The following is an 11,379-nucleotide window of genomic DNA, read 5'->3' as shown; positions in this document are numbered from 1 at the left end:
AACCACAGGGTCCCTGAAGTGTCCACAGTAACTGTCCTGCTCTTGAATAATCTTCCACACTGGCTTGGGTGCTCTTATATTCCTGGGCTAACACTCTTTGACTTCACTGTTCTCCTCTTGCCCCTTATTAGAAACAAGTTGTAAACCACGTCTCACAAGGTAAGAGACATTTCTGAATCTCTCTTTTTTTTTTTTTCTGAGAACTCAGTCTTAGCAAAAAGAAATGTTACACACGGATTGAACCTTGGCTGTTCACCTATGAAATGTTGGAGGCACTTTCAACTGTTGAAAGCCACCAGGTGATGGAGAAGACAGCAGAGAGACTGAGTTCAGGTTGCCAAGCTGTGCCATCTTGAACAAATTCCTGAGTTATTTTTTTTCCCCAAGCCTTAATTTACCTATCTGTGAAATGGGTACACCCGCAGAGTTGTCAGGGACTAATGAAACAAGGGGTGTGGACGTGCTTATTACACTTTCCACTCACGGCTTAATAAACATAGTGGTTCTTCTTGCCCGGGTGCCACCCTGGGCAGGCTGCCGTGTGTGTGTGCGCGCGCGAGTGTGTGCACACGAGTGTGCACGCGGTGCTCTGGCCAGCGGGGTTTCCCGGGGAGGGCATGCGAGTGGTTGTGTATGATGGGCTGCCCTGGGAGCTTGCGGCTGCCGGCACCCGGCTGAGAGCGCGGCACGGGCGCCCGCCCCGGCCGGCGGGCAGCGCTGAGTGAGTGAGCGCGAGTGGGGACGCAGGTACAGAGGCGGCGGCAGCGGCGGCTCGGGGCTGCGGTGCGCGCCCGCCTGCCGGCCGGGTGGGGGGCGGACCGCGGGCCGCGGGCCGGGGGAGGAGGAGGGGAGAGGGCGGGCGCGCGGGGCGGGAGCGCAGGAGGCGGGGAGGGCGGGCAGAGCGCAGCTGCCGCGGAGCCCGGCGCGGGCTGCTCTGCCGGGGAGCGAGGCTCGCAGCCAGGAGGCGGCGCGGCGGGTGGGAGCGCGGAGCCCGAGCCGGGCCGGGCCGCCCGCCTGGGGCCAGCGCTGCGGGCTGGGGCCGGGCCGCGCCAGACCGGGGGCCGCGCGTCGGAGAAGCCGCCGTGACCGGGACGAGCCGAGGGGGCGTCGGGCGCTGGGAGCACCGGCCAGACTCGGCCCAGCCGGGCGCCTGGGTCGCCGCGACCGCCCCTTTTCGGGGGACTTGGCCGAGGAGACCCGCCTGAGGGAGAGGAGCAGGTCTGCCGTCTGGGCACGGGGAGAGGGATGGGTGTGTGTGTGTGTGTGCGCGCGCGCGCGTGTATGTGTGTGCGCGCGTGTGCCTGTCTGTAGGGGTGGGTGTGTAGGAATGTGCTTGTGGAGGGGAGTGATGGTGTATGATGTGTATCTGTATTCTGAGTGTGCGAATGTGTGTGTAGGGGTGTGTGTGCCTCTGTGTCTGTGTATACTGTGTGTCTGTGAGGTAGGGTGTGTGTGTGTGTGTGAGAGAGAGAGAGAGAAAGACAGAGCAGGCTGGATGCTCACAGAGCTTGGATCTGAACCCATGTAGGAGGGAGGGGGCTTGGCAGGACTGAATGTGTGTTTGTGTGTGTGTGCACTTAGGCGCAGGGATGTATGAAGGGTGAGTAGGTGAGTGTGGGTCAGGGTGCTAGGTGTGGCCGTGTGTGTGATGTAACAGTGGTGGGTACACGTGTGTGCCCCCTGGCTTCCCCTCCCCTTCCCCTTCCAGCTGTGTGTGCCTGGGGTGGGTCAGGCGCCTACTGCCGCCAGCCCTTGGTCCAGCTTGCCTGCCTGGCCATCTTCCCCCCAGGAAGCCAGAGATGGCCAGGCTGTCCCTCCCGCCAGACTTCTAGGGTTGAGGGATGGCAAGCACGCCAAGCCCCAGGCAAGAGGGAAAAGGCTGAAGGGGCAGAGCTTCTGCCAGCCCCGGGCACTCTGCTTCCCTGGCCAGAGCCGCCTTCTCCACCTCTGCCATCGCTCACCCTGCGCTTTATCCCTCCAGGCCTGGGTCTGAGTGAGAGTGAGGCTGGAGCAGGGGTGGGAGTAGGGGGACACTCATCTGTGAGGGGAGCTTGTTCACAGTTCTGTTACCAGTGCTCCGCACGTAGTAGGCCTCAACAGATACTCTAGGGCAAAAGGAGGAAGGGAAGAAAGGAAGGGAGGGGATCAGAGTCTGGGAGTCAAGTCCACGTGCTCTGCTATCAGTCAAGGGTGAGGGCAGCTGGATGCAGTCAGACCCCAGGCCTCAGACCGAGCAGGTGGGGGTGGGGGGTGGGCACTTAGGGAGAAGGAGCCTTGGCTGGAAGGGAAGGGGAACTGCAGGGGAGAGACTGGTGCTGGGCCCTGAATGTTCAGCAAGAAGCTGGCCACTCTCCTCGGGCAGAAGCCTTTGTGTCTTGCCCCCACCACCTGCTTCTCCTGGATCCGCAGCCTCTCTTGGGGGCATCAGATTCCAACCCTCCAGGGCTCATAGCACCTCTCCTCTCTCCAGGACCTTCGTGCTCAAAGGTGCGGAAGACCCAAGCTCGCGGCCCCACCAGGCCATGGCAGGGTACGGCTACCTGGGGCTGGGGCTGTTCTGCTGGGTCCTGCTTGCTGTTCCTGCGGGCCCCCAGCCTGCCTCCTCTGTCCCAGGGGCCCCTCTCACCACTTTGACCCCCCCACCCCAGAGTGAGGCCTCTATGCTGTCTCTCAACCTGGGACTTAACTTCAAATTCCACCTTCGGGGACCGGCTGCTGTCTGGGGGAACCCTATCACGGAGACCCAAGCACTTTCTCCCAGGCCGAGTCGGGAGCCCAAGGAAGAGGCGGCCGATGGGCTGAGGACTGATCCGCTTTGGGAACTGCTGATGGGCTCTCTCGGAAACTCCCCTCCAGAGTGGGGCTCTGCAGAAGGCAGCTCTACTCCGCGGGCCTCCTCCCCGGCTCTGGAGTCTGAGTCCCTCCTCTCGGGGCCCGCTGACGGGCCCACTGTGCCCTATCGGCCCGGGATGGGCACTGTGACCTGGGACACTGCTCTGACAGCCACGGCAACTCCATCCAGTGCGCCCAGGCTCCGCCAGAGTGAGCTGGAGCTGAAGTTCGACGTGGCATTGAGAGCAGGCGCGGCCCCCACGCTCGGGCATCGAACGCTGCCCCTGCTGCCCAGCCTGCGGGCCAGCCTGGCAGAGATTGCTGGGCGCCTGGGACCCTTTGGTGAGTACCCACCCCCTCCCAAGGAGAGCCGTGGCTGGGCCATCCGGCAGGTAGGAGGAAGCTTCAGCATGGGGCTCCTTTTGCAGGGTTCTTTGGCACTACAGTGTCTCCGCTCCAGAACTTATCAGGCCCGAGTCCCCCAGGCCCAATTACATCCCCAGGCTCTGCCTCTGGAGTTTCAGATTCTCCAGGTGAGTGTCTATTTCACTGCAACAAACGTTTATAGAACATCTCTAAATGACAGTGCCTCCTTTTTTCTCTGACTTAAGGGGAGCTTGCATTCCTTACCCCAGGCCCTGGGATACAGCCACTGCTCCCATGGGGAAATGCCCTCTTTGTCATACAAAGTCTGGTTTGGCCCTTGTAGTTTAGCTTCTGGTATACACATGGCTGGGCTTCCCTGGTAGCTCAGCTGGTAAAGAATCTACCTACAATGCAGGAGATGCTGGTTTGATTCCTGGGTTGGGAAGATCCCCCTGGAGAAGGGATTGGCTACCCACTCCAGTATTCTCGGGTTTCCCTGGTGGCTCAGATGGTAAAGAATCCACCTGCAATGCCGGAGACCTGGATTCGATCCCTGGGTTGGGAAAATCCCCTGGGGGAGGGCATGGCAACCCATTCCAGTATTCTTGCCTGGAGAGTCCCCATGAACAGAGGAGCCTGGTGGGCTACAGTCCATGGGGTCGCAAAGATTCGCTGAGCGGTGAAGCACAGCACAGCACATACACGTGGCTGGGCTTTCTAGGTGGCGCTGGTGGTGAAGAACCCTGCTGCCAATGCAGGAGATGTAAGAGACGGGGTCACCCCTGGGTGGGGAAGACCCCCTGGGGAAAGAAATGGCAACCCACTCAGGTATTCTTGCCTGGAGGAGCCTGGCGGGCTACAGTCCCTAGGGTTGCAAAGAGTCAGACACAACTGAAGCCACTTAGCACGCATACACACATACATGTGGCTACAATTCCTGGGACGGTGTCCCCTTTTGGTCAGGCTCTGAGAAAGGACTTGATTTTCTCCAAAGTTCCAGAGGCCAATGCCTGGCTGGCACTCTAGCCCTATGTGCTCCCTTTGCAGGATTCTTTGGCACCACTCTGTCCCCGCCCCCATCCCCCCAGGAAAGAAAGCTCCCAAGTCCAAGGCCACTGGACCCAGCTGCTTCTCTAAGCTCTGCGTTAATTGCAACAGCATCATTAGGTAAGTGTCCAATTCATTTGAACTTGATGATTATTTATTGAGCACATACTACGTGCTAGCCATGCACTGACATTCTGGGATCCTTGTATTTGACTGTCATCATGATCACCATTCTCTTCATTATCACCATGGAGATGTACATAAATGGTCTGAGAGCAAGTGTTGCTGAGGATGGTCCCACAGAGTTAAATAGCAGTCCTCTGGGAGTTTTGTAATCATAGGCAGAGCAGGATGTAGACAAATGTATCAGGGCAAACAGACTCAGGAACTCCTTCATGATTTCCACAGCCTCAGTACTAACCCTGCCCTCCACTTCAGTCTGCCTGGCCTGCCTCCCACCCTCCCACTCTGAGCTTGGGGCTCTCTCCTTTGCCGTCTGATCTGACATGACACGCTGTCACATATGGGCAGAGCAGGGCCCCTCATTGGGAAGACATTGAAGAGAAGACCCTGAGCAGACAGATGCCATCCTTGTCAAGGGAACCTTTCAGAACATGTGTAGAGACAAGCTGGTGGTGCAGACGAAAGACCAGGGACTGTGGGATCTTGAGACCTGGCTTTGAATCCCAGTCTGCTTCCTAACTGGCTAGTCACCCCACCCTCTTTCCCGCTCCTCAATGATGGCTGGACAGGCTATTTAAATTCTTTGAGCCTTAATTTTCTCATATATCTAGAGTTTAGTAATAGTGCCTATTTTGCTATTGTAAAGCTTCCATGTAATGTAAATTTCGGGCATGAGGCTGGTCATGAAATATTAGCTCATTAAATATAGTACCTGTTAATGTGGTTTCCCCCACATTGTGTTCCAAATACACTTCTAGGTATTCCTCTCAGACACTGCAACTGTGGCCCCAGAATGTGATGGGACAACACATACTGTAAAAGGCAGAGGACACGCTCCTTGGGGAGGGGTCTGGTAGGTGAAGCCAAGGGAGCCATGCAAAGGGCCAACTGTGACTGGTTGCCCCCCTACACACACACACAGCAGGAACTGGTGCAGCAAAGGAAACCACTGGTCCCCAAGCTTCTTCCAGCTCTAGACTTAACACAGCAACTGACTGTTGACCACCTGACTGTCGCTCACTCCCTAGCAGTCCCAGCACTCCCGGGCATGTGGGTGGGAAGCCTGCCTTCCCCATCCAACCCAGTGAGCAGCAGTGGCAGGATCTGCCGTGGAGCTGAGGGCAGGCTCTGTGGCCTCAAGGGAAGGAGGCTGGCTGGCGGTCTGTCAGCCTTGGTGACAGCGCTGGCCAGGCAGGTTTAATGAGTCTGGACAGTATCAGAGGCAGCCCGGCCGGCTGGTGGCCCCACCCTCCTTCCCCCTCCTCAGTGATGGCTGCAGGAAGCCAGTCTCTTCCTGGCTGTTCCTCCTGGATAAACCCCAGAGAGCTCCAGGCCTCCTGGAGAAAAGGCCAAAGGGTTTTTGGTTCACGCCAGTACCTTCTGAGGGGAGTAATGCCAAGTAGTTGGGGGATAAAGGAATCTCTCTGTATCTTCTCTAGGAATTTTCTAACCTAGGTACAGTTCACCTTTGGCCCTAGGGCTTCTCTTCTCTAGTTCCTCTTTGAACCTGAAAGAGGAAAGTGAAAAAGCTGGCTTAAAACTCAACATTCAAAAGACTAAGATGATGGCATCTAGTCCCATCACTTCATGGCAAATAGATGGGGAAAAAGTGGAAGCAGTGACAGCCTTTATTTTCTTGGGCTCCAAAATCACTGTGGATGGTGACTGCAGCCATGAAGTGAAAAGATGCTTGCTCCTTGGAAGAAAAGCTATGACAAACCTAGACAGCATATTAAAAAGCAGAGACATTACTTTGCCAACAAAGGTTCGTATAGTCAAAGCTATGGTTTTTCCAGTAGTCATGTGAGGGCATCTGAAGAGACCAAAACATGAGGGGTGAGGGAGAGTGTGTGTGTATTTGATCCCACTGCTGTCAGACTGGCTCTGCCCTACCCCATCCCACCAGCAAACCATCAGTTCCAGCTGAATGATTCTCCATTTAATTCACTGCTGTGTCTCCAGTAGGTGTTTGGGGATGGTCAGTCTATTCAAATGGTGTTCTTCAAACAGGGTTCACAGAGTGAGACAATGTGTTGATGTTCACTGATTTGGCTAATTGTTGACTTTATGAGGGACAACAGCCTTTTGTTAGTTAAATCAAGAATGAGTTTGAGGCCCCAGAAATGGTCACACTCACACGGACACACACCAGTGACTGATGGGTGATGAACATTAGCCCATAATGATGAGACCAACAGCAGTTGTATATCGAACGCTGATTATGCACCAGGCTCTCTAAAGAGCTTTGCACACATTGGCCATTTATCCTCATCACAGCCCTGCGCTCTTCCCCATTTCAGACTCGAGGCATGTGAAGGGACAGGAACCAGGGAACATGCTGCCACTGAGCAGGCAGCCTGCTGTAAATATATAATGTTTTGGCAGCTCCCTCTCTGCCCTCTCCAGTTGCCCAATTCTACCTTTCCCTCCCCTTTCTCCGGGACTGCTTTCAGGCCCTCTCACTCCTTTCCCTTGTTCTCAGGACTGCTCAGTTTTACATGTTCTCAGTCCAAGCTGGCACTGCCTGGGGTGGGGTGGGGGGTGATCCTGGGGCCTTCCTGTTTTGTCCCACCGAGGCAGGGCTGAGTATGGCCAAACAGTTGGGGCAGGGGTCTGCTTGTCAAGAGATCCTCCTTGCCACATCTACACCTGTCTCCTGCACATCTCCCCATCCCCAGCTGGCTCCCCCATCCTTCACCACGATCTTTCTGCCTCCATCCCTGCCCGCAGCTGTGCTTCTGCCCAGCCTGCTAGGTGGGGGAGGGAAGTTTAGACTGAAGCGTCTTCCCTTGCTCCCTGGCCAGGAGGAAAATCTTTGGGTCTAGCTCTTTCTCACTCCTCTCTTGTTCCAGGAGAGTAGCATGGGGGATCTTGGTCCTCACACTCTCTTACCTGACTTTCCTTTCCTCAGGGGATGTGTGGGACTGGAGCCCGAGTTAGCCCGAGCCCCCCAGAGCACCTGAGGGGCTCACTCGCTAAGATGGCATTTTATCCCACTATGATCCCCACAGCTGTTCCTTCCTGGGAGTTCAAGGGTAGTCTTGAGACCTAGGGGAGTGATCTTAATGGCATCTTCTGTAAAAGGGGTGAAAACCAAAGGAGTATTAAGGACCTCAGACTAATGGCTTGTAGTTGAGTCAGGATGGGGACAATGGCCATTGGTAGGCTGAGGGTTGGACGTATAGCAGGCAGGAAGGCCAGTGAATACGAAAGATTGCTGGCGACAGGAGGGTTGTATCACTTCCTCTGCTGTGTGTGTGCGCGCGCACATGTACCCGCGGTGGCCTTCCCTGAAGACACTGGGAGAAGGGGGAAGCTTTTGAAAAAAGGCTGGAGAAGTGCCTTCTAGCACCAAGGTGTGAGATGGGGGTCAGGGGTGCAGAACAAGAGATAAGCAAGGTAGTATTATGAACTTGCTGTGCCATCAAGAAGAGGGGCTCAAACTGGTGCTCAGATCTGGATTTTAGATGCAGCTCTGCTAATGTGTAACCTTGGACAAGTCACTTTGCCTCTAGGCGCAGCCTCAATATCTTCATCTGGCATGTATTCAGTGAGTATCTGCTGAACACCAACTCTGTGCCAGGACGTTTTAGGGAGGAGTATTCAGATGTGAGCAAAGCAAACAAAAATCCTTGTTTTCATGACGCCTCCTTCCTGGCAGGAGGGTTCAGTTAGAGGGGGCTTCTTCTATAGCTCCCTCCACTTATAAAATTCTGTGACCTCTTAAGAAAAACCCTTTTCAGTGGAATCACGGTGTACTGAACAAAGCTGGGAGCTGGGCCTGGATGGGATGAGGGGAGGGGATGAGAGCTGAAACTCTCTAAGAGTTTGATATGGGAGGGGTGGCCAGGTCCCTGAGTCTCCTATTTATGACAAGTCCTTCCTGGATGTCAGGAGGACTCCCATTGGCATACAGGCTACTGGCTGTATGGTGGGTAAGGGGAGGGTTGCACGAATGCCTCAGACGAACATTCTTTGCCCACAGAGTCCACCACCCCCACCTCTGGCCTGGACGACCCCTCTCCTGCCAGCCTTGGGAACCTTTCGGTGCAGCCAGAGTGTGGGCCAGGGTCCTGCAGTATGAGAGAGCGGCCTGAACGCGAGGGGCAGCCGCCTGCGGCCCCCCTGCCCCTCTTCTTCCTGACCCTGGAGGCCGACTGGGCAGAGGCCAAGGCTCGCTGGGGTCTGGCCTGGGAGGCCCACGTGTACGGGGTAGGCGCGCTCTTCGGCCTGGTGGCCCTGCTGGCGCTGCTGGCGCTGGCCCTCCTGCCCTGGCGCTGCCCGCCCGGCGCCCCCTGCCTGGCGCTGCTGGACATGCTCCTGCTCTCAGCCGGGACCACGAGGGCCTTCCCGCTCTTCTACGACGCCTACGGGCACCGCGATCGGCTGCCGGCGCTGGCCTGGCTGCTGCTGCAGGACCTCCCGCTGCCCTGCCTGGCCTCCGGCCTGGGCCTGGCCTGCCTGCTGCTGGCCCGGCCGCGCCCGCCTCGCTGCCCCGCCGGCCTGGCCGCGCTGCTGCTCCTGGGGTTGGGGCTGGCGGCCGCCGCCGCCCTCGGGAGCGCCGCCCACCGCCCGCTGCGGGCTCTGCGGCTCGCCTCCCGCGGGCTGCACGCCTTCCTCGCCGCCCTCCTTTCCGGGCTGCTGCTGGCGCTGTCCTGCTGGGGGGGCCGGCGGCGGCGGGCTGGAGCGCCCCTGGGAGGGGCCGGCTTCAAGGGCGCCACGCCTCTCCCGCAGGCGCGCAGCCCCTTCGGCCCGCGCGAGTCCTGGCGGCGAGCGGCGCGCACGGCCCCGGTGGCCGGCACCTTCGGGCTGCTGAGCGGAGCTCTGCAGGGCTACGAGGTGCTGCACGCCCTGGGCTACGGCGGCCAACCTGGCCTGGAGGGGCCCTGGCCCTGGTGGGCCTTCCAGCTCGGCCTGCGCCTCGGCGAGGTGGGCGTTGCGCTCCCGTTGGCGCTGCTGGGCCTCTACCCGGCGCTCTGCAGTCCCCGCGTGCCGCCGCGCTGCTGGGCCAAACTCTTCCGCCTGTCCCCCGGCCACGCCGCCCCGCTGCTGCCCGGAGGCTGGGTCACCGGGGCTCCGGACAAGAAGCCGCTGGGGAGCGCCATCGCGCGTGGCGACGCGGAACTGCTGCAGCTGTGTGCCCTGGCCGGACCGGGCCCCGACCTCCTCCTCCAGGGAGGAGGCTGCCGGAGCTTCGACGGCGCGGCAGCCCACCCGGCGCCTTCCCCGGCCTCGTCTCCCTGCAGCGATGACACCGTGGACTTCCGCCCGCCCTCCCCCATCAACCTGAGGCGCAGCATCGAGGAGGCCCTCTGCAGCGAAGCCCTGCTGGCGCCCGGCCTCTTCCAGGTCCCGGCCTTCGGGGAAGCTCTGCCTAGCCTCGGCGTCTACCGCACCGCCTCGCTGGGGGCTCAGACCGGGGCCGGGCCCATTGGGAGGTCTGGGGAGGCCCCTGGCTCCCCGGCACCCCGCGAGCTCCCCTCTCCCGGGACCTGGCCCGCGGGCAGCAGCGCCTCCTCCGGCTCGCTGTGCGGACTCTCGCGGGACAGCTCGTCCGTGCTCCTATGCTCCAGCCCGGACAGGGCCCCGCGCTGTCCGCTGGTCTGCGTCCTCAGCCCTCCGCGGCCCTCAGGAAGCAGCCCCAGCCTCCCGGCCTCAGGATCCTACCAGGCCCTGTCCCCACCCTCCCGCGACTCCCCAGAACCTGCTCCTGAGCTGCAGGCCGAAGAGGCCTTGCTGCAGGAGCAATTCCTGGACGCCTGCCGACAGATTGACGAGCTGAGCATGGGCAGCGACACCATAGACCTGTGAAGAGGTGGCCCCCCAGCCACCCCCGATCGCACGCCCCCTTCTGGCGCCTGTTCTGCCCCCCGACCCCCCTACCCGAGACCTGCACACTGTAACCCTTCCCCAATCCTGCCTGGCTCAGATACCTCTCCCGGCTTCCTTTCCCATCCGGAGAACCCTGGATGGGTGGGTCAGCAGCCAGGCTCTGTTGATGGGGAACTATCCACCTTCTCTGGAGCCCTGGGGCGTTGATGCCTTCAGCTGCAATACTAGGCTGGCAGGGGTCCCACTGTCCTTGGCATTCACCAGCAATAAAGCTCCAAGGTGCTCCACTCCAGACCACCACTTCCCACTCTGGTGCTGAGTGAGAGGGGCTGTCCTTAGAAGACCTCAGGACCCACCTCTGTCCCCAGACCCACCTCAGCTACGCCCAGGAATTCCATTCCTGCTGAGTGAGACTCCCATGTCCTCGACATGATCCTTCCCCGTAGAAGGGTCCATGGCCCATCTAGGAGACTCTGCAGCAGTTGGGTGGGAGATGAGCGCTTTCAGAGTTAATTTATCAATAAAATATTTTCAGAGGAGAAAGGTCTGACCTTTTTGGTAAAGCCTAGGTAGGCAACAGCAGCAGTGGTTCTGCGAGAACAGGAAGAGAAGCAGTGTTTGGGTGGGGTGGGTCCATCTCAGACCCTAGTGACTCCTGACCGAAATAAGTCTTGTCCTCCATATGACCTTTCCCCATAGATGGCTCCATGGCCCATCGGGATAAGCGAAGGTCCTGGGAGTGGCCCCTTGAAGATCCTTTTGACTCCCCAGGAAGTGGCTTTTCAGAGATAGAACACAGCCCTGAGAGGTGAGGCAGAAACTCTGCAGTAGTTGGTGGAAATGTCTGTATTCCTAGGGACCTGGCTTCATATCCTGGGGGACAACTGGTTAGGGACTAGTTAGTGGCAAAATCCTTCATGGAAACGTTGATATGCATCTCAAGAGTATGACCACTTTGAGCTGGGATTCTCAGCAATCTCCCTGCCACATACCCAGCGGAATTCACAGAGGCCTTTTGGATTCACAGAAGAAATTGCTCGCTCCATCTATCAACAGGACCTCTTCAAGTCTGCACTCACAACCCTCTTCCCTGGACAACATTCATCTCCCACAGGTGCA

The 11,379-nt window shown here is 58.6% G+C and overlaps 1 protein-coding gene across 3 annotated transcripts; it reads left to right on the top strand.

Moving 5' to 3' along the window:
* Positions 1 to 626: 626 nt before the first annotated feature.
* On the top strand, positions 627 to 10,802 carry PRRT4 (proline rich transmembrane protein 4). 3 transcript variants are annotated; one of them, XM_043463651.1, is made up of 6 exons: positions 902 to 1,218; positions 2,471 to 2,530; positions 2,649 to 3,174; positions 3,261 to 3,365; positions 4,246 to 4,365; positions 8,414 to 10,802. In XM_043463651.1, exons 3-6 carry the CDS (start codon positions 2,661 to 2,663, stop codon positions 10,237 to 10,239), a joined length of 2,565 nt encoding a protein of 854 aa, XP_043319586.1. In that variant the 5' UTR covers positions 902 to 1,218; positions 2,471 to 2,530; positions 2,649 to 2,660; the 3' UTR covers positions 10,240 to 10,802. The 3 variants fall into 3 exon arrangements, with proteins under 3 accessions (XP_043319585.1, XP_043319586.1, XP_043319584.1); XM_043463650.1 differs by lacking the exon at positions 902 to 1,218 and adding an exon at positions 627 to 721 and having other exon boundaries at positions 2,471 to 3,174; XM_043463649.1 differs by having other exon boundaries at positions 2,471 to 3,174.
* Positions 10,803 to 11,379: the final 577 nt, after the last annotated feature.

Source organism: Cervus canadensis, chromosome 3 (assembly GCF_019320065.1).
Source record: "Cervus canadensis isolate Bull #8, Minnesota chromosome 3, ASM1932006v1, whole genome shotgun sequence".
Lineage (NCBI taxonomy): Eukaryota > Metazoa > Chordata > Mammalia > Artiodactyla > Cervidae > Cervus > Cervus canadensis.
This window is presented reverse-complemented; position numbering and strand designations above follow the sequence as displayed.

What these genes read in the sequence shown, in the direction of transcription:
- PRRT4 (XM_043463650.1), top strand. Translation starts at nt 2,523, where the DNA reads ATGGCAGGGTACGGCTACCTGGGGCTGGGGCTGTTCTGCTGGGTCCTG. An exon ending in TGGAGTTTCAGATTCTCCAG is followed by an intron (nt 3,366 to 4,245) that starts GTGAGTGTCTAT and finishes CTCCCTTTGCAG; the next exon opens with GATTCTTTGGCACCACTCTG. An exon ending in AATTGCAACAGCATCATTAG is followed by an intron (nt 4,366 to 8,413) that starts GTAAGTGTCCAA and finishes CTTTGCCCACAG; the next exon opens with AGTCCACCACCCCCACCTCT.